The 18331-nt window shown below is 47.3% G+C and overlaps 1 protein-coding gene across 1 annotated transcript in view; it reads left to right on the top strand.

Moving 5' to 3' along the window:
• The window catches only part of LOC115094728 (vascular endothelial growth factor receptor kdr-like), a 311596-nt gene that overhangs the window by 66965 nt on the left and 226300 nt on the right, over positions 1-18331 (top strand). Inside the window, exon 3 of the mRNA XM_029607986.1 lies at positions 151-371. Within this exon, the coding sequence (XP_029463846.1) occupies positions 151-371 (221 nt within the window). The remainder of the gene's footprint in view (positions 1-150; positions 372-18331) is intronic.

The raw sequence follows: 18331 nt of genomic DNA, 5'->3' as shown, positions 1-18331 counted from the left end.
GACTGGTAGTACTTTGAGCTTCTCATTACACTCTCTCTTCCTCTCTCCCCTGGATTGTAAACCAGACATGGGTGAACGATCAAACGTTTTTCTGGAAAATCAGTCATTTGTTCATTTTGTTCAATGTGTCTTACTGTGATGTGCCCACAGGGGAGCCAGCTCTTTGACCTGGCTTTGGGATAAGACTCCAGGCTCTGACAAGGACAATCTCCTGGTGAGTGAGAGCAGATGCCCAGAGTCAAATCTGCACTTCTGCAATCAGCTCAACCTTAGCAGTGCCACCGCCAGTGACACGGGATACCTCTCCTGCCAGTACAGCAGTGCTCCATCCCGAGAAGACCTTACAGCCAGAATATACCTGTTTGTGAAAGGTAAGCCTGACTTGGAACATCCCGCATCACTTGCAGTTTGGGTGGTTGCAGTCAAAGGGAAGCAAAGCATGTTATTTCGTTTTGGAAAACTAGCAGATGGCAGATATGGTGACTGAAAGCGTGGGCTCTTTGTGCGGGAGGCCGAGAGAGGGCGAAACGGCGCACGTGCTTTTGAGAATGTCACAAGTGCAATAGCTGGTTCTCCCCCTCCCAACACAGAAACCCATGTGAAGTTCTCTTCAAAACCCGGCCGCAAGCCTGCATGCTCTCGTAACCTGTGTGTAGCCAGTAGAGATGTGCATTCGTTTTTGCCGAATTGGAAAATTGCAACGAAATTGTCCAATTCGGCATGTTTCAGGGAGCCCGAAAAAAATCAGGATTTTCCCATTTTTTCACAAAAATTCGTTTTTCCGATTAGTGCGCACTAACGGGAGTCAGTGCGCGCTAACTCCCCATTAGTGCGCGCTAACTCCTGTTAGCGCGCACTAACAAAAACTAACAAAATCTAACGGTTTTTGTTAGTGCGCGCTAACGGGGAGTTAGCGCGCACTAACTAAAAATCGATTTTTCACGAAAAAAAAGACCCGAACCGAAAAAAAACGACATTTTCCATGGCGGCCGAAAAACGAAGAACAACACGAACACAAAAAACGATGCACATCTCTATGTGAATCGTTTTAGGATGATTAAAATTATCGTCCGATAATTTTAATATCGTCTTAAACCGTTATGGAACACAATACAATAGAGATTCTAACGATTTATCGTTATAAATCGTTAGAATCGTGAGCCGGCACACTAAAACCCCCTAAAACCCACCCCCGACCCTTTAAATTAAATCCCCCACCCTCCCGAACCCCCCCCAAATGACTTAAATAACCTGCGGGTCCAGCGGCGGTCCGGAACGGCAGCGGTCCGGAACGGGCTCCTGCTCCTCAATCTTGTTGTCTTCAGCCGGCGCCATTTTCCAAAATGGCGGCGAAAAATGGCGGCGGCCATAGACGAACACTATTGGACGGCAGGAGGTCCTTCCGGACCCCCGCTGGACTTTTGGCAAGTCTCATGGGGGTCAGGAGGCCCCCCACAAGCTGGCCAAAAGTTCCTGGAGGTCCAGCGGGGGTCAGGGAGCGATTTCCCGCCACGAATCGTTTTCGTACGGAAAATGGCGCCGGCCATACGCGTATGGCTGGCGCCATTTTCCGTATGGAAAATGGCGCCGGCAGGAGATCGACTGCAGGAGGTTGTTCAGCGAGGCGCCGGAACCCTCGCTGAACGACCTCCTGCAGTCGATCTCCTGCCGGCGCCATTTTCCGTACGAAAACGATTTGCGGCGGGAAATCGCTCCCTGACCCCCGCTGGACCTCCAGGAACTTTTGGCCAGCTTGTGGGGGGCCTCCTGACCCCCACGAGACTTGCCAAAAGTCCAGCGGGGGTCCGGAAGGACCTCCTGCCGTCCAATCGTGTTCGTCTATGGCCGCCGCCATTTTTCGCCGCCATTTTGGAAAATGGCGCCGGCTGAAGACAACAAGATTGAGGAGCAGGAGCCCGTTCCGGACCGCTGCCGTTCCGGACCACCACTGGACCCGCAGGTTATTTAAGTCATTTGGGGGGGGTTCGGGAGGGTGGGGGATTTAATTTAAAGGGTCGGGGTGGGTTTTAGGGGGTTTTAATGTGCCGGTTTTGCGATTTTTCGATTTTTCGATTTTTCACGATTTTTCACGATATTTTACCCCCCCAAACGGCAACAATACGATTCCCTCCCCCTCCCAGCCGAAATCGATCGTTAAGACGATCGAGGACACGATTCACATCCCTAATTCTAAATACTATCCTACTAACTATAAATGAAACAAAAGGTCAGGAAATACTTGAAACTCACACTCTTTTCCCTCACTACAAAATAACAAACCACTGCTTTCACGGCACTGCTATATAATTACTATTCTACAGACTATGGCTATGAGGAACGCTCCCATCTATATGTAACTGCTCTTTCCTTTGTAGTAGTAGCCATGTGGCTGGGGTAGGTACCTCACCTCATTGCTATTTCCTTCTGTCCTTTTTCTCGCTCTGCCTGTCTGACTGTACACAAAAGACAACCTTTCTTTTATACCTAATTTAGAAAGTTCATTAGCTCTGGTCCAGGGTTACACTCCAAGCTCTGATTCTAAGAACTGCCATAGGTCCATTCAACTCAAAATTTTCCTTCTGCAGAAGTATCCATTTAATCCTAGTAATTGTAGCCAGGTCTACTTGATGCCACTATGCTTGGTGTCACTTCCAGTGATGGCATCCCCATCCCCACCCTTGTAGTGGAGCCAGAGGGTAATTTAACATTTGCATAAGTAAGAAGGATTTCTGTAGGCTTCAAAGGAAAGAATTTACATTGGCCTCTCTCTGTCTCGACCAACAAAGGTACTACCAAGTAATTCACATGTTACCATTTGCCTTTACTGTTCTTCCCTGGAATTTTTTTTTTTACTTCAGAGTGAACAGGGATTCTCCCCTTTACAATTTAATTCACCTTTGCTAGTCAGAGCAAGAACAATAACTTAAGCTTCTGACTTACATTCTGGTTTTTTGTTTTTTTTTTTACTAAAGTACTTACCAATTAGGACTTGTTATAGCTTTCTGTTTTAGAGTTAGTCTAGACCAGATTTGACTGATTTTTATGAAAAGACTTTCTAGTACTTTTCCTGAAAAGCCAGGCTGGATTGTAGATTTAAATCACTCTATTTTTATGTTTGATTTATGTTTTATGTTAATATTATTGGGGGTTGTTTTTTTTTGCTTATACATTTTTTTGTATTTTCTATTTAGTTTTAGCATATTTGCTGGGGTTTTTTTATGTCATTTCTCTTTTTGATTTCATTCTTCTTCCTAATAAGTGAATTATTGATGTACACTGTTTTGATTTTTGTAAAAACAGTTTATCAAATAAAATTACTATCACCATTACAATTAAAGGGCAGCATCCCAGATCACATCTCAGGCAGGCAGGGGTTTAGAAGAAACGGGGTCTGACAATGTTAATCGGTTCCAAGGGGAGATTCTGGTTCAGGGGCTTGTGATCAACCTCATATTTTGGGTCAAGGAAGAATCTTTTTTTTTTTTTTTTTTTTTTTTTTTTAATGCATTTTGTTTTTGCTCCGGATCATCAGGCAGAGGTTGTTGTAAAGTAGTCCGTAGAGGATCGGGCTTGATGGACCCCCTGTTTTTCTGGTGACATAAATGATTACGTAACTATGTGAGTAAAAAATATCGAGTCATTCTAGGAGAGGGCTTTACTGTAGTAAAAAGCCCACTGCAGATGATTGGGATCTATGGCATTCATGGTAGAATAATCTAGAAGAAAGCAAGCAGGTGCCTTTTCATTATATTTTGATTTATATCCTGTCTTTAGATCATGAGCTTGTGGGAGTTCTGCAGTATCCTAGCAGTTCTGCAGTATCATATCAGAGAAGACAAATTAAAGATTTCAGGAAATGTATTTCTTACGACCAACCAGGTTGGCCAACCCTTGTTGGCCGACCTGGTGGTTCAGGGTGCAAGCACTATGCTCTGTCATACGGGGGACCTAGGTTTGATTCCCAGGCCTGGCCTCTGTTTCTTGGGCTGGTTGGGGACTGGGAGTCCCCAACACTCAACAGTGAAATTTAGTGGCAAGACTCAGAGTCCACATTAGCTGTCTTCCAAAGGGAGCAGGCATTTGTGGCCTTTAGTCAAAAAACTGGGCTGCGTGGGGTTTGGGGGGAGGGAATATAAAAACAGGGGGAAGACCCTAGGTAGTTATGAATGAAGGCCCATGGTGCCTTAGCCCAATAGGGTTGACCCAGAAGCCGAAAGGAGCAGGAGGAAACTGCTGAGCCAAAATATAATCAACAACCTATGGTCAAGGACAGCCAGGGTTTAGGATTTAGAAACAGCCTCAGAAAGCTGGGGTCCTAAGCAAGGGCATCAAGATAGCCAGAGAGGGAATCCGATGTTGCAGGCACAAGATGCAGCAAGGTGAAATCATAGCATCAGAAGGCAGAAAAGGAGAAGGCCTTGCCCAATGAATGAAGGCCAACAGGAGGGCAAAGAGCTCTTCAGAAGTCAGGAGATGTGTGTAAAAATGTGATTAGTGGCTGCAGGTCTTATCCTCAGGGTTATTGCTCCTGCCCTGTTTATCTCTCTCCAGGAGTGGATTTGCCCATAGGTGGGACAGGCAGTTGCCTATGTGTGGCCATCTGAGGAGGCGGCCACTCTGTGTACAAGGCCGTTGGCATGGGCGGGTCATGAGGGCATCAAGGTTCGTCATCAGAGGGGAACGCCTCCCTCAGGCCAGTCATGATTTTGTGGGGGAGGGGTAGCCGAGGGCATAAATCCGCCACTGTCTCTGGCAAGATAAAAGAGAGTTTATTTTGTTTAGTTTGCGGGAAGGCTTAAGCAAAAGTGCAGTCCATGGATTTTCCCCTCGGACAGCGTCATCCAGGGACCAGTGGACAGGTTTGTCTGTTCCAGGACACTGAAGGGGACAGTGAAAAGTTTCTAAAATTAAAGGGTCGGGGCAGCAGTGGCTCCATCTTCCACTTTTTCTCAGTGAAGGAAAAGGAAGCAAATTCAAACAGGTTTCAGGTTGGTGATCGGGCGCGACCCTGCAGAAAATTCCCCCCTGGACAATGGGAGAAAGGTGGTGAATCTCACGGTGCAGTCCAGGTCGGATGCGGCAGAAGAGCTCAGCATTGGAACGAGGGCGTCGGCTCACCGTGAAGTTCAGAGAGCTCTGAAGTGTCCTTCCCTCCCTCTCCAGCGAAGGCCCTCCGTGCAGTCAGCGATTCCTCGGTCCTCACGCAATCTATTGCTGTCTCTAGGGAGATGTTTGTGACGCTGCAGGCTTCGTAAATATCCACAGATAGTCAGATATGGTCTCTGGAACATCTTCAGCATCAGAGAAGTACACTGAGCTGGAGATCGGGATTGTGCCTGCTCATGTTGCTTTAGAGACGTTACATAAAGCAGCATTTGGCTCGAGGAGAAGCTTGTGGCTGGACACTAAAAGCTAGATTTTCAAACCCGTGCGCGTCTAATGGCGCTGTCCCAGCCAACCTCCAGACCCCGCCCCTTTCAGCAGGCCCAGGACTTCTGCTCGTATCAGGGTTTATGCGTGTGGCCGGGCCCGTTGTAAAATGCACGCGGCACACACAAGGCCCGGCCACGCATGTAACACACAATTTCAACGCGCGTGGGCCTTTTAGAATTTGGCCTGGAGTCAATAACTTTCAAACCGGTGCATGTTTGCGCGCACATGTCGGCCCGCGCCTAGGTATGCAGTCATTTTATAACATGCACACACATATGCATGCATGTTATACAATAGACTGGCCACGTGCACATGTGTGCCACATTTTAAGTGGGCATGGGCATGCGAATTCCACTTCTATCACGTAGATCAGGGAATTTAAAAAGGGGTGCACGCTGATGCCATTCCCAGTTTTACCTGTTCAGCCCCAGTTCACCTAGTTAAGAAATAGGTCCTCCAAGCCCTCCCCCAGCTCGATAGCCTTCACTACCCCCAGTTAGCTCCAACCCTTAAAACCACACGGATCTGCCTAGTTTCCTTTAAATTTTAATTTACACTGCGTCCGTAGCAGAAGTAAAGTTACCTAGCAGGGGGGCCTTGTCAGTATTTACCCACACATATTAGGCTCATGCCCTGAAACGCCCTCGCCCTCCCCCTTTTTAAAAACTTTCGAGATGTGCGCGCTGCGGGAGATACACGCATATCTTGGCGGCTTTTAAAATCCACTCGGCGCACGCGAGCACAAGCTCTTCATGCATCCCCTAATTAATGCACGTGTTGAACTTTTAAAATTCATCTCTAAAGAAGTAATAGTAAAACTATTTATGTACATTAACCGCGATTCATGTGTGTAAACCATTTTTTTTTAATTAAATTACCTGGGGGATTGTGCGGTGAAACATTTGTGTGTAACTCGATTACGTTTGTACTTGTCCCTGTGTTCACAGTAGGTGTGCCGGGGGTAGAATTGGGGCAAGGAAAAGCATTTAGTCACATACTTTCAGTTTTTGAAAATATGCATGCAAATGTACATGCAGAAAGCTAACCTGCTCGGGAGTGGATGCAGCTTCCTGCATTTATATGCCCATGCATATAAATGCATGGGCATATAAATGCCCATGCATTTATATGCATGGGCATTTATATGCCCATGCATATAAATGCATGGGCATTTATATGCATGGTCAGCCGTGAATTTTGAAATTGGTCTTATGCACGTATGTCCGCTTTCAAAATTCAGGCTAAAGTATGGGGGTATTTTGCAGCTGCTGATGTTAGCCATATGTGGGCTTCTGAAATTACCCACTAAGGGCCTGATTTTCAAAAGCATTAACAGAAGGAGTAAGTGTGTGCTAGTATGCCAAGCTGGGCTCCATGTACACGAGCTAATTTCCAAAGCGAACCTATGTGCGGACGTCTTCGGATACTTTCTACATGCAGGCGGTTACAAAATTGCCCCTAAAAGTCTGAGAGGTAAAATTGAGGTGCTAGAAGGCAAAATAGCGAGCCGGCATTCTTCTGCACAAGACGTGGCTCGCTGTGGAGGAAGATTAGAAGCTCAATGGGAGAATTTAGTAGTGGGATAACGTGATTACCACAAGAAAGGTTAGAAGCTTTTCAGAATGCCACGAGTCCAAAAAAATGTTGGCTTTAGTAACTTCCCAAGAGTAAATCTTCTTTTGGATAGGGAAGTGTTCACGAAGTATCTAGTAGAACGCATTCAGATGTCAAGAGAAAGGTTGCCACGTCTAACAGTGGCTCTTTATCTCGCATCAGCACCTGCTTTTCCTCAGGAATAAGCTTTACCCTCCATGCAAGAGTTAGTCATCCATAGAAATGGCGCCACAAAAAGCGGTATCATGGGTTGTGTTTGTTTTACAGCCTGACTAGAAACACCTTCATTTTCCGTGACATTAAAACCTTTCTGGGCCTTCGGGTTAAGCTCCTTCCAGACCTTTCTTGTAAGAGTCAGTTAAGAAGGAAGCACTTTTTGGCTCTACGCGCTGACGCCTCTAGACTGGAGGCCTCCAGCTAAGTGTACGTTTCCCATGAAACCTTTGTGACTGTTTGGGAAACAAGTCTATTTTCTGAATCTCTAGCTAAGAGCACAGATGCAGTCTTTGAGTGAGATAACTTGGTTTCTTTGATTGGGTTGCGACTTAGCGTTATACTTTTCCGGACTTCTTTATTTTCTTGTAGGGCGGCTTGTGCAATGCTCTCTCATTTCTTTGTGACAATAAATGGTGTGTTATACCTTTCTAGTGAGTGTTAGATGCAGTGTGAGCCTGTTTAAGTCACTGTCGTTAGAGGACAAGGGGTCGGAGACATTCTTTGTACAGTTTAGGTATTTCCTGCTTCACAACAAGAGAGGGAGCTCATTTTGCAAGTCCCTTCTCATGCTGGGTGCTGCCCCTCCTGTCCCTGTATTTTTGGGTCTTGTAGAACAGCCTTAGCAGTGCCAGAGCTGAAAGAGGAAGGACCAGAGTTAGAAAAACAAAGCTGGGTCAGAATCTCCTGCTGATATGGAGCTACGCTGGCAATACTTTTGTTAACTGGCAAACAGTTCTAGGCTTTCCCACTTCCTCCCTTCCCCTTGCCATCACCACCCAGAAGAGAGACGGAAAAGGACGTGGAGCAACTCTCCCGCCGCCAAGCCATACAAAAATCCTTGCCAGTCGGGAGCAGGAACGGCAATAGGGGACCGCTTTCTGTATCCCTCCCCGCAGGGTCAGACCACAAGGCCCGTGATGGAGGGTGAAAAAGAAACCCAGCAGCGTGCTAGGACAACAAGTCAGATCTGTCTCCAGCCTTTCATTAGCCATGGAACGTAATGTGTTTTTGATTAAGGAATTCTCTTGGAAACAAAGTGGAAAATAAATAAAGCTAAGTGCCGATCACAGGGGTTCATTTTTTTCCCCCTCCCGATGTTTGCTTAGCAGATTTCTGCCTTCCTAATCATCTTGACATCTTGTAGAGATGTTGGGAATGTTTGAAGCCCTTGCATGCATTGGGAGTTGCGTCATAATCTTGGCTTCAGCCGTCTTTCCTTCTAAAAGGCATGTGGGTTGCTGGAGATGTCCTCCTACAGCACAAGCCTCCGTCCGTTTGTCCATCTTGGCAAACGCAGAAAGAGAGAGGGGGAGAGAGAGATAAGCTAATGTGTTCCGTACTACGGTGGAGAGTGACCTCGGAACAGCAGCGTAGAAAATAAAATGATTTACTGGAGCATAACTGAGGATCAGCAAAGTGGCTACTTAATTGCTTTTTGACCCATAAATTAATTTGACAGAAGAAAAACTGATTTACTCCTTTTTCAGAGTTCTTTTAAGATTCATGTGTCTAAACAAACAAATAATACTTTCTCCATTGTTTTCGGCACATTTTACTTCTGGATTCAATAGGTGGTTTCAAGGGTTTTGCCAGCTGGAGATACTGCCAGCAGTTCAGAAAACCATACTTGGGTTTGCAGATGCTCCATGAGTATGGCCTGGTTGGTTCCTTTCGCGTCACTTTTTTGGCACTCGGAAGTTCTCAAACCAGGATATAAATTACTTGCACTGCTTACAGGGAACAGATGGCTCCAGTTCTGAATTTGTCACTTTTATTTATGGAGGGAATTTTCAAAGGATTGTGCTGGGGGTTTGCCTGTGTAAAAACGGCATATACGCTAGAGAGTGCACACGACTTTCGGTATCACGCATAAATGTGAAGAGGTGGGGACGGGACACTTTTTTCCGGGAACGGGGTTCGGACGTACACGCACAAATTGCTGGTTTGTAAACGGGGTGGATGCATATCCATTACCAAACTTGTGCGATTTTCTTGTGCAGTTGTGGTCAGCCTTGTGTGCAGCTTTTGGGTGGGAGGCCTGGGTGGACAGAAGGTTAAGTGCTGGAGGCTCTAGGCGTACCGGTGAGGATCCAGGCCAGCACGGTGGAGCTGCTGGCGAACTGATGATTCTATGTAGGCATGCAAGGTATTTTTCAGAAGTGGGTAATGCACCTACCTTATCAGACACCTGCCTCTGCTCTTAATTCTGGGAATTGTTAACAATTATTACGCACGTAAAATATACATTTGTATTTCTTTTAAAAAGGCTAGAGAGAAAGTGTGCATATCCATGCCTTGCAAACAGACTGAAGCATGCATGTATACTTTTGGGACAGGAATACGTGGCATTTTATAAAGTACAATCTATAAAATACTAACATAAATGTCCATGTGCCCACTTAGGCGCTGAAGTGATATATTGTGGAGAGTATTCAAAGCTGACTTTCAGCTTCTTGTTTCCAGTGACTGCTAGGTCCTTTTCCTGGATGGTGGCTCCTCATGTGGAGCGAAACATTTTGTATCTAGAATTAGGACTGTTGTTCCCTGTCCGCACTTGTCCACATTCAATTTCAGCTGCCACTTAGATGCCCGGTTTCCCAGTCTGGCAAGATCCTTCTGCATTTCCTCCCAGTCTGCTTGTATTTTAACTACTTTGGATAAGGTTTCTTTTTTTTTTTGTAATCTGTAAATGTGCTCACTTCACTTGTTCCCTTTTCTAGATCATCGATAAATGTAATTAAAGAGCATCACTCCCGGTGGTAAATGATATTTACCGGCGTCTTGCAAGGTTCTGAGTAGTGATAAAAGGGACTTTGAAGGCTCTGGATTAATTCCGCGCTGCCTCCCTCTACGGAAAGGCTGGCCCGACCTTCTGAATTTTTTCACGGTTTTCTGTTGGCTCGGCAAAGTCAAGCACCTGGGCAATGGAGTTTCCTCCCTGGCCAGCTTCCCCTTCTGGTCCTGTGGCTGTGGACCCTGATTTGCAGGAGCACAGTTCCCCTTCTGGTCCTGTCGCTGTGGACCCTGATTTGCAGGAGCACAGTTCCCCCTCTGGTCCTGTGGCTGTGGACCTTGATTTGCAGGAGCACAGTTCCCCCTCTGGTCCTGTGGCTGTGGGCCCTGATTTGCAGGAGCACAGTTCCCCTTCTGGTCCTGTGGCTGTGGGCCCTGATTTGCAGGCGCACAGTTCCCCTTCTGGTCCTGTGGCTGTGGACCCTGATTTGCAGGAGCACAGTTCCCCCTCTGGTCCTGTGGCTGTGGACCCTGATTTGCAGGAGCACAGTTCCCCTTCTGGTCCTGTGGCTGTGGGCCCTGATTTGCAGGAGCACAGTTCCCCCTTCTGGTCCTGTCGCTGTGGGCCCTGATTTGCAGGAGCACAGTTCCCCCTTCTGGTCCTGTCGCTGTGGGCCCTGATTTCCAGGAGCACAGTTCGCCCTTCTGGTCCTGTCGCTGTGGGCCCTGATTTCCAGGAGCACAGTTCCCCCTTCTGGTCCTGTGGCTGTGGGCCCTGATTTGCAGGCGCACAGTTCCCCTTCTGGTCCTGTGGCTGTGGACCCTGATTTGCAGGAGCACAGTTCCCCCTCTGGTCCTGTGGCTGTGGACCCTGATTTGCAGGAGCACAGTTCCCCCTTCTGGTCCTGTCGCTGTGGGCCCTGATTTCCAGGAGCACAGTTCGCCCTTCTGGTCCTGTCGCTGTGGGCCCTGATTTGCAGGAGCACAGTTCCCCCCTCTGGTCCTGTGGGCCCTGATTTGCAGGAGCACAGTTCCCCCTCTGGTCCTGTGGACCCTGATTTCCAGGAGCACAGTTCCCCTTCTGGTCCTGTGGCTGTGGACCCTGATTTGCAGGAGCACAGTTCCCCCTTCTGGTCCTGTGGCTGTGGACCCTGATTTGCAGGAGCACAGTTCCCCTTCTGGTCCTGTGGCTGTGGACCCTGATTTGCAGGAGCACAGTTCCCCCTTCTGGTCCTGTGGCTGTGGATCCTGATTTCCAGGAGCACAGTTCCCCTTCTGGTCCTGTGGCTGTGGACCCTGATTTGCAGGAGCACAGTTCCCCCTTCTGGTCCTGTGGCTGTGGACCCTGATTTGCAGGAGCACAGTTACCCCTTCTGGTCCTGTGGCTGTGGGCCCTGATTTGCAGGCGCACAGTTCCCCTTCTGGTCCTGTGGCTGTGGACCCTGATTTGCAGGAGCACAATTCCCCTTCTGGTCCTGTGGCTGTGGAGCCTGATTTGCAGGAGCACAGTTCCCCTTCTGGTCCTGTCGCTGTGGGCCCTGATTTGCAGGAGCACAGTTCCCCTTCTGGTCCTGTGGCTGTGGAGCCTGATTTCTAGGAGCACAGTTCCCCTTCTGGTCCTGTGGCTGTGGATCCTGATTTGCAGGAGCACAGTTCCCCCTTCTGGTCCTGTGGCTGTGGATCCTGATTTGCAGGAGCACAGTTCCCCCTTCTGGTCCTGTGGCTGTGGATCCTGATTTGCAGGAGCACAGTTCCCCTTCTGGTCCTGTCGCTGTGGACCCTGATTTGCAGGAGCACAGTTCCCCTTCTGGTCCTGTGGCTGTGGAGCCTGATTTCTAGGAGCACAGTTCCCCTTCTGGTCCTGTGGCTGTGGATCCTGATTTGCAGGAGCACAGTTCCCCCTTCTGGTCCTGTGGCTGTGGATCCTGATTTGCAGGAGCACAGTTCCCCCTTCTGGTCCTGTGGCTGTGGATCCTGATTTGCAGGAGCACAGTTCCCCTTCTGGTCCTGTCGCTGTGGGCCCTGATTTGCGGGAGCACAGTTCCGGAGCAGTGGAGCAGGGAGGTGTTACGAGGACGGTGTCCTCCTGTGCCAGTGTCCCTGACTCTCCTGCTTGTGGATAAGCGGGGTCGTACCCTGTGCTGCAGTTTCCTGCCGACCTGCCCTGACCTGGCACTTCGGACAACCCGTCCGTCAGGGCTCTGTCCTGCCTTTCTTGCTACTTTCCTGTCACTCTTACACAACAGTTGATCTTTTGCTCCCATGCCGCCTCTTCTTTTGTTCAGCACTGGTTTTTTTGAGACATTTACTGCTCTGCACTTACTCAGAACTTACGGTCGAATTTTAAAATGGCCACGCGCGTAAAAAAAACAAAACAGGGGCTACGTGTCTGGGTTAGGGCCTTGTGCGCGCCGCGCGCATTTTCAAAGGGGCCCGGCTGCACGCGTAACCCCCCTTACGTGCAGAAGCGCCGGGCCCAGAGAAAGGGGCGGGCCTAGGGGTGGCGAGGGGCGGGGCTGGAGGCAGCCGGTACAGCGGATATTTGCCGCTGTGCCGGGGAAGCGCGCACGGGCAGCCCGCCGGCGCACGCAAGTCACTACTGCTCCGGAAGAGGAGCATAGGGTAAAATAAAAATTTGGGGGTTACATAGGATAGGGATAGGGGGTGGGGAGGAGAGGGGAAGAGGGAGGAAGGTTGGTTAGGTGGTTTGGAAAGTTCCCTCCCAGTCCGCTCCTTAATTGGAACGGGGTGGGAGGGAACTGGGAAAAGAGACCATCGCGTACCCCCCCCCCCCACACACATACACACACACGCATGTGTGCGCGGGTGTTAAAATCCGCCGCGCACATGCACGCGCCCCTCGTGTTTTATAACGAGCGCGTGCGCGTAAATTTACCCCTCGTTTTTTCAAAACTCGCAAAGGATGAATGCCAACAAAAGCTTGACCTTGTTTGTAATCTACAGACTGCCATGGGTGTATGCAGCACTGTACAAAATGAATGCATCCAGGAGACAAAAACAAACCAGGTGTGCAGATTTCTAGAAGGGATGGTTACGCAGATTACACGTGCAAAGTAAAATGAATACTTGGGGGAATTAGGATATCTATTTGGTGCCAGCCCTGGGATCCCTGGCCAAACTGCCCCAGTGCAGGAGCATTTGGTGATATGCTCATAGGGTGGCTGCCGTGCCATGACCTGCGGCTGGTGCCAGTCCCTGGCCGGTGAGGTTAAGTTAGTCAGGCGGGCTGCAGGGAAGAAGGTGCCTCAGAGGGAAAGGTGAAGAATATCTCTCTCTGATCTGCATTAGCAAACGAGGACAGCCCTGATTCTGGCCTTCGGAGACTGGCAGGCTGACTGTGGTTTCCATCCTTGTTCAGTGAAATACCGAACAAACTAAAACAAAAAAAACGAAACACAAAACTGTGACTAATTCTACGTCCAGCCAAGAAAAACGTTGTTTTTGGGCGCAGGCTCTCATAGTCTTCCTATCAGATGTGCACCGTCTGGCACGGTGGGCCCGGGCGAGGAGGATTCAGGAGGGAAATTCCAATCTTTCTACCGCTCCGCGCGGCCCTTGGTGCAGAGAGTAACACAGGGGGTGCAAAAGAGGGTGCATCACGTCCAGACTCTTTTGGGGTGTCTGTCCACTCTGTCCGTGGTCAGGGCAGCCTCTGTGTGAGAGAGATTGTTCCCCAAACCCAAAGCTGGCTGTCACTGGGATTTTCATTTTATTACCTCACCTTTAGGAATGTGCATTCATTTTCTTTCGTAAATTTTCAAAGGAGTTGTGGGCGTAAATGTAACAAACTACTCTAGCAATTTTCAAAAGCCATTTACACGTGTAAAGTGCACTTACGTGTGGATATCCTACGGACCATTCAATGGCAGATATTGGAGGAATCTTCAAAAGCCCAGGTACAGGACTACAGTGCAATTACAGGTGTAAAACCCAGTTTTAGGCGTGTAAATGCTTTTAAAAATCGGGCCCAAAATTTTTTTTTATGCACAGAAAATCGTATTTACGCACATTTATTTATTTAAATTCTTTTATTATACCGATGCTCAAGACGAGGTCTTATCATACCGGTTTACAATGGAACTAGGGGAAAACAATTAACAATATATAGAAGGTAAAGTTACATTGAACAGGGAGCATAAACATGGGCTTTGGAAGAAAGGAAAGATTTCAAACTAATACAACTGGAGAGTACCAAAATGGTAGCGAGACATATGGAGATTAACATAAGGTTGCCGAATTCGGCTAGAGATTTATCTTAGGCAGATGTTAGCATAAAATATCCGACATTGTGTGCAAAAATAGATTTTATGCACACACATGAATATATTTGTGTATAAAAATGCATTTTATGCACATAACAAAATAATGATCCCCCCCTTAAGAAAAACAGTGGGCCGATTGCTCCAGTCACGTGGTCTGCTGTGCGCGGCTGTGACAGAGCTGCGCTCGGCAGACCACGTGACGTGTCCTGGGCCGGCCTGGGCGGCGAATACCCGGGCCGGTCCGACATCATGAGTCTGCCGCTGTGTGTGTGTGTGAGAGAGAGATAGAGGAAGTGTGTGTGTGTGAGAGAGGTACAGAGAAAGCGTGTGTGTGTGTGTGTGTGTGTGTGTGTCTCTCTCTCTCTCTATGTCACACACATGTTCCCTTTGTCTCTCACCAAGCATGTATGTGTGTGTGCATGAGAGAGAGAGGGAGCATACTGTGTGTGGTGTGTGTGTGTGTGTGTGCATGCGTGCCCCCAGTCTACAACAATCTTAGGATGACAGATATGGAGAGCGGGAGATTTTTAAAATCCTTATTAGTTTTAATTATTGGGTGTTTGATGTGTCTGCTGTTTTGAAATATTTTACCAATGTTTAGGATATTTTTAAAATTATATATTGGGGGGGGGGGTTGCCAAAAATATCCGCCCCAGGTGCCAAATACTCTAGCTACGCCTCTGCTTTAAGTGTACCTGTAAAAAAGTCGTCTTGAAACAGCAGAGGCTGAATGGAAAGGTTCAATGTTACACCTGGGCTCTTTGAGAAATGAATTTTTATGGAAACATCTCATGCCTCCATGAAATCTTAGTAGTTTCATAAAAGCGCTAAGTTTTAATGTAATTTTGTTCTTCATTTTTATTGTAATCCTCTTTGAGGCTATTTTTTATTAGTTAAAAATAAAAAATCAAAAGTGTGTAATAGTAATAATTCCATAACTTATCTATTTTCTATTGCACCTTACCGGAGAGAGATCGCCCAGCAATCTGGATGTTTTCCACTGAGTATGAGCAATATTCTGAGGCCGAAATTACACTCCTCACACCAATCACTCACCAAGAGTTGCTGTGAAATCTCGACAATGTCGTTAGCATTTGAGAACACCAACAGTGACGCCTTGAAGACTGAATAAAAAACACGAGGCACTGAAGTGCCTACAGCGCACTGTTTATGGCTGCCCCGTAAGGTTAACGCCGCGTCATTTGTGACTTCATAGTGACCTAAGAAACCTTTGCGAGGCATTGTCCAAGCACGCCTGACCTTTTAAAAGATGCACAGAAGCAAACAGCCGGCCGCATTCTGCAGCCCGCTACCAGGAAACCGAGAGAGTGACCGCCTATGGCCCACTGGATGACTTAATGCATGAACACCAGAAATGAATTAGTCAGCGGAGCCTCCCAAAGACGAGATCTGCTGCTTGAGAGCTGTGCACAGGGACAGCTTTTTTTTTTTTTTAAGCTACAATTTAATACCAGAATGAGCTTGTTTTTAAATGCCAAGATTAATGGATGGACATAGACTGCCCTCCTAGAATATTCATTTGCCATCTGGTCAACTTTCCAGTTATTATTCCGTTATTACATTTATTGAAAGGAAGGACCACCTTACAAATCTGAGTCATTTGCAGATTTTACTGTGAACTCAATCAGCGCAAACAAGAAATCATTATATTGATAGATCTGTGGCGGTGTGACTTGCAGAGCTCCAAATAAAAATCCAGGTTGAGTTGCAGTACTGTGTACAATGGCAGAGCTGTCAAGTTAAGCCAATTCCAAGAGGGAGATTTTGGCCATCTCTAACAGCCCCATCCTGATGCACTCCAGTATCTGCAAGATAGACTCGGGAACTACAACTCCCAGCATGCAGTGGGGTGTAACCGGTGCACGATCAATTCCCTTGCAATGCAGCCTCCCTGCTGGCACAGGGTAACTTGACAGCTCTGTAATGGGAGTCATGATACCAGCCCCCCGTGATGGTGAGAGAGCCTGAATCAAGACCCCGTCATGGATCAGTCAGGCAGGGAGAAATGACTGCACTGAAGGAGCCAAACTAGAAGTGGTATTGGGACTGTGGACAGCCCACCAACGAAATTACTATATTAATATAAATGACAGGGATCATTGCTGTGACAATTGATTTCACTTATTAAAAGGGGAAGGGAATGCCACTGGACGGGTCAGAATGCAAGGGAGCCAAGCCTGCAGGTACAGAGGAGCACCTCAGTATATTTTTAGATTCTTTTAAATTCCTGTATTGGAGACCCTTGAATTGCTAGTGTCGTGTGCTTGTGCACACACACACACGCACACATACACACGCATGCACATAAACGCGCACACACATACACACACACGCACGCATGCACACACACACGCTCATACACACACTCGCACACACACGCATACACACGCACATATACACACATACACACGCACATATACACACATGCACACACACACACGCACATACACATGCACGCACATACATATACGCACATACACACGCATACACACACACATGCATACACATACACCCATCAGTCGAAAATGTTTGCTGTCACTAGGAATGCCGATGTGTTCATGTACGTTCTGAACCCTCAGTGTGGAATCCTTCGGGTCTCCTATGGCATTAAGTGAATCCTGCTCCTGCCGTTTTTCCACGATGCTGTGGTAGATTTTTTTTTTGCACAGCTGTGGCTCCTTAATGACTGTCCCAAAGCGCCAGCATATACGACTCCTCTATACGAGAGACACGTATTAATAGAAATCTGTTGCCCAGATCCTTGGCAATGAAGCAGTAAACAAGCACCAGAAGCCTGAAAAGTTCACCGATTCAAAGCCATATGTGTCCTTTCTGAGATCCAACAGCCCATGGAAATTAAATTACAGGATAAAATGAATCCAAGAAAAGAGGGGAGATTCTACTGTTTAATTCTGTGACTTGGCGTTAGAAGATCACTTGCACTCTCAAACGCTCTGGAAGCACCACTAAGGCAGTTCAGTGTTGCTCTTGTGAGTGTTAAAATGTGTGTGTGTGTGTGTGTGTGTGTGTGTGAGAGAGATGTGTGATTAAAGTAAGTGGAACTTGTTAATGCACTTTATATTCACTTAGAGACAGGCCCGGTGCAAGCCACTGTGCGAATCATGCACTAGCACAGGATGGTGGCTCAGAAGAGAGGGGCTGGTCTGGGGTTCACTGGCAGTTGAAGTCAAGAGGAGGCTGTGTGGTTGCTCGCGGACCTCAACCCACTAGGCAGCTGAAGTTAAGAAGAGGCCATGGGGCCATCCGCTGGATTACAACGCACTGGGTGGCCAAAGTTTAAGAAAAGGGCCTGGTGGATTCCAACTGAAAAAGAGATGGAGAGGCCCGGGTGTGTGTGAGCATGTGTATACTAGAGAAGGAGCATATGTGTTTCTGTGAGTGTGTGTGTGTGAGATGGAGAGGGAGCATGTGTGTGTGTTAGCAGGAGGGAGAGGGAGTGCATGTATGAGTGAGCTATGAACAGGGAAATACCTACAGGACCTGAATGTAATCTGCCTTGAAGAGCTTGACAGGTGGAATATAACCTAAAAAAATGTGTGTGAGAGAGGGAGCATGTACATGTGTGAGCTTATGTATGTGAGGTAGAGGGTACTTGAATGTGTGTGCATATATATGAGAGAAAGTGGACAAAGTTTATGTGTAGCTCCCCTTTCCCCACTAATCTAGGACAATCTCAAGGTGCTTGGAAATCACAAGTTCCCAGGTAGGGAGAGCAGGGGATTGTTTAAATCTTTCTTAGTTTTAATATTGGGTGTTATTTGCTGTGTCTGATGCTTTAAAATATTTTACTATTTGGGAAATTGAAAAAAACAACTCTATGAATTTTTAATTACTGGATGTTCTCTTCAGCTGTTTTGAAATATTTTTTATTAGTATGATTTACTGTTATGATTGATGTTTTATATTTCTTGATTTTGTTTGATGTTTTATGAGGAATGTAATATTTGTTTTTCCATTGTTGCACTGCATACAGAATCTGGCTTTTTACGGTTTCCAGTTCAGTTTTTGTC

The sequence above is a fragment of the Rhinatrema bivittatum genome, chromosome 6, assembly GCF_901001135.1.
Source record: "Rhinatrema bivittatum chromosome 6, aRhiBiv1.1, whole genome shotgun sequence".
Lineage (NCBI taxonomy): Eukaryota > Metazoa > Chordata > Amphibia > Gymnophiona > Rhinatrematidae > Rhinatrema > Rhinatrema bivittatum.
The sequence above is the reverse complement of the archived record's forward strand: the minus strand, read 5'-3'. Positions and strand labels throughout refer to the sequence as shown.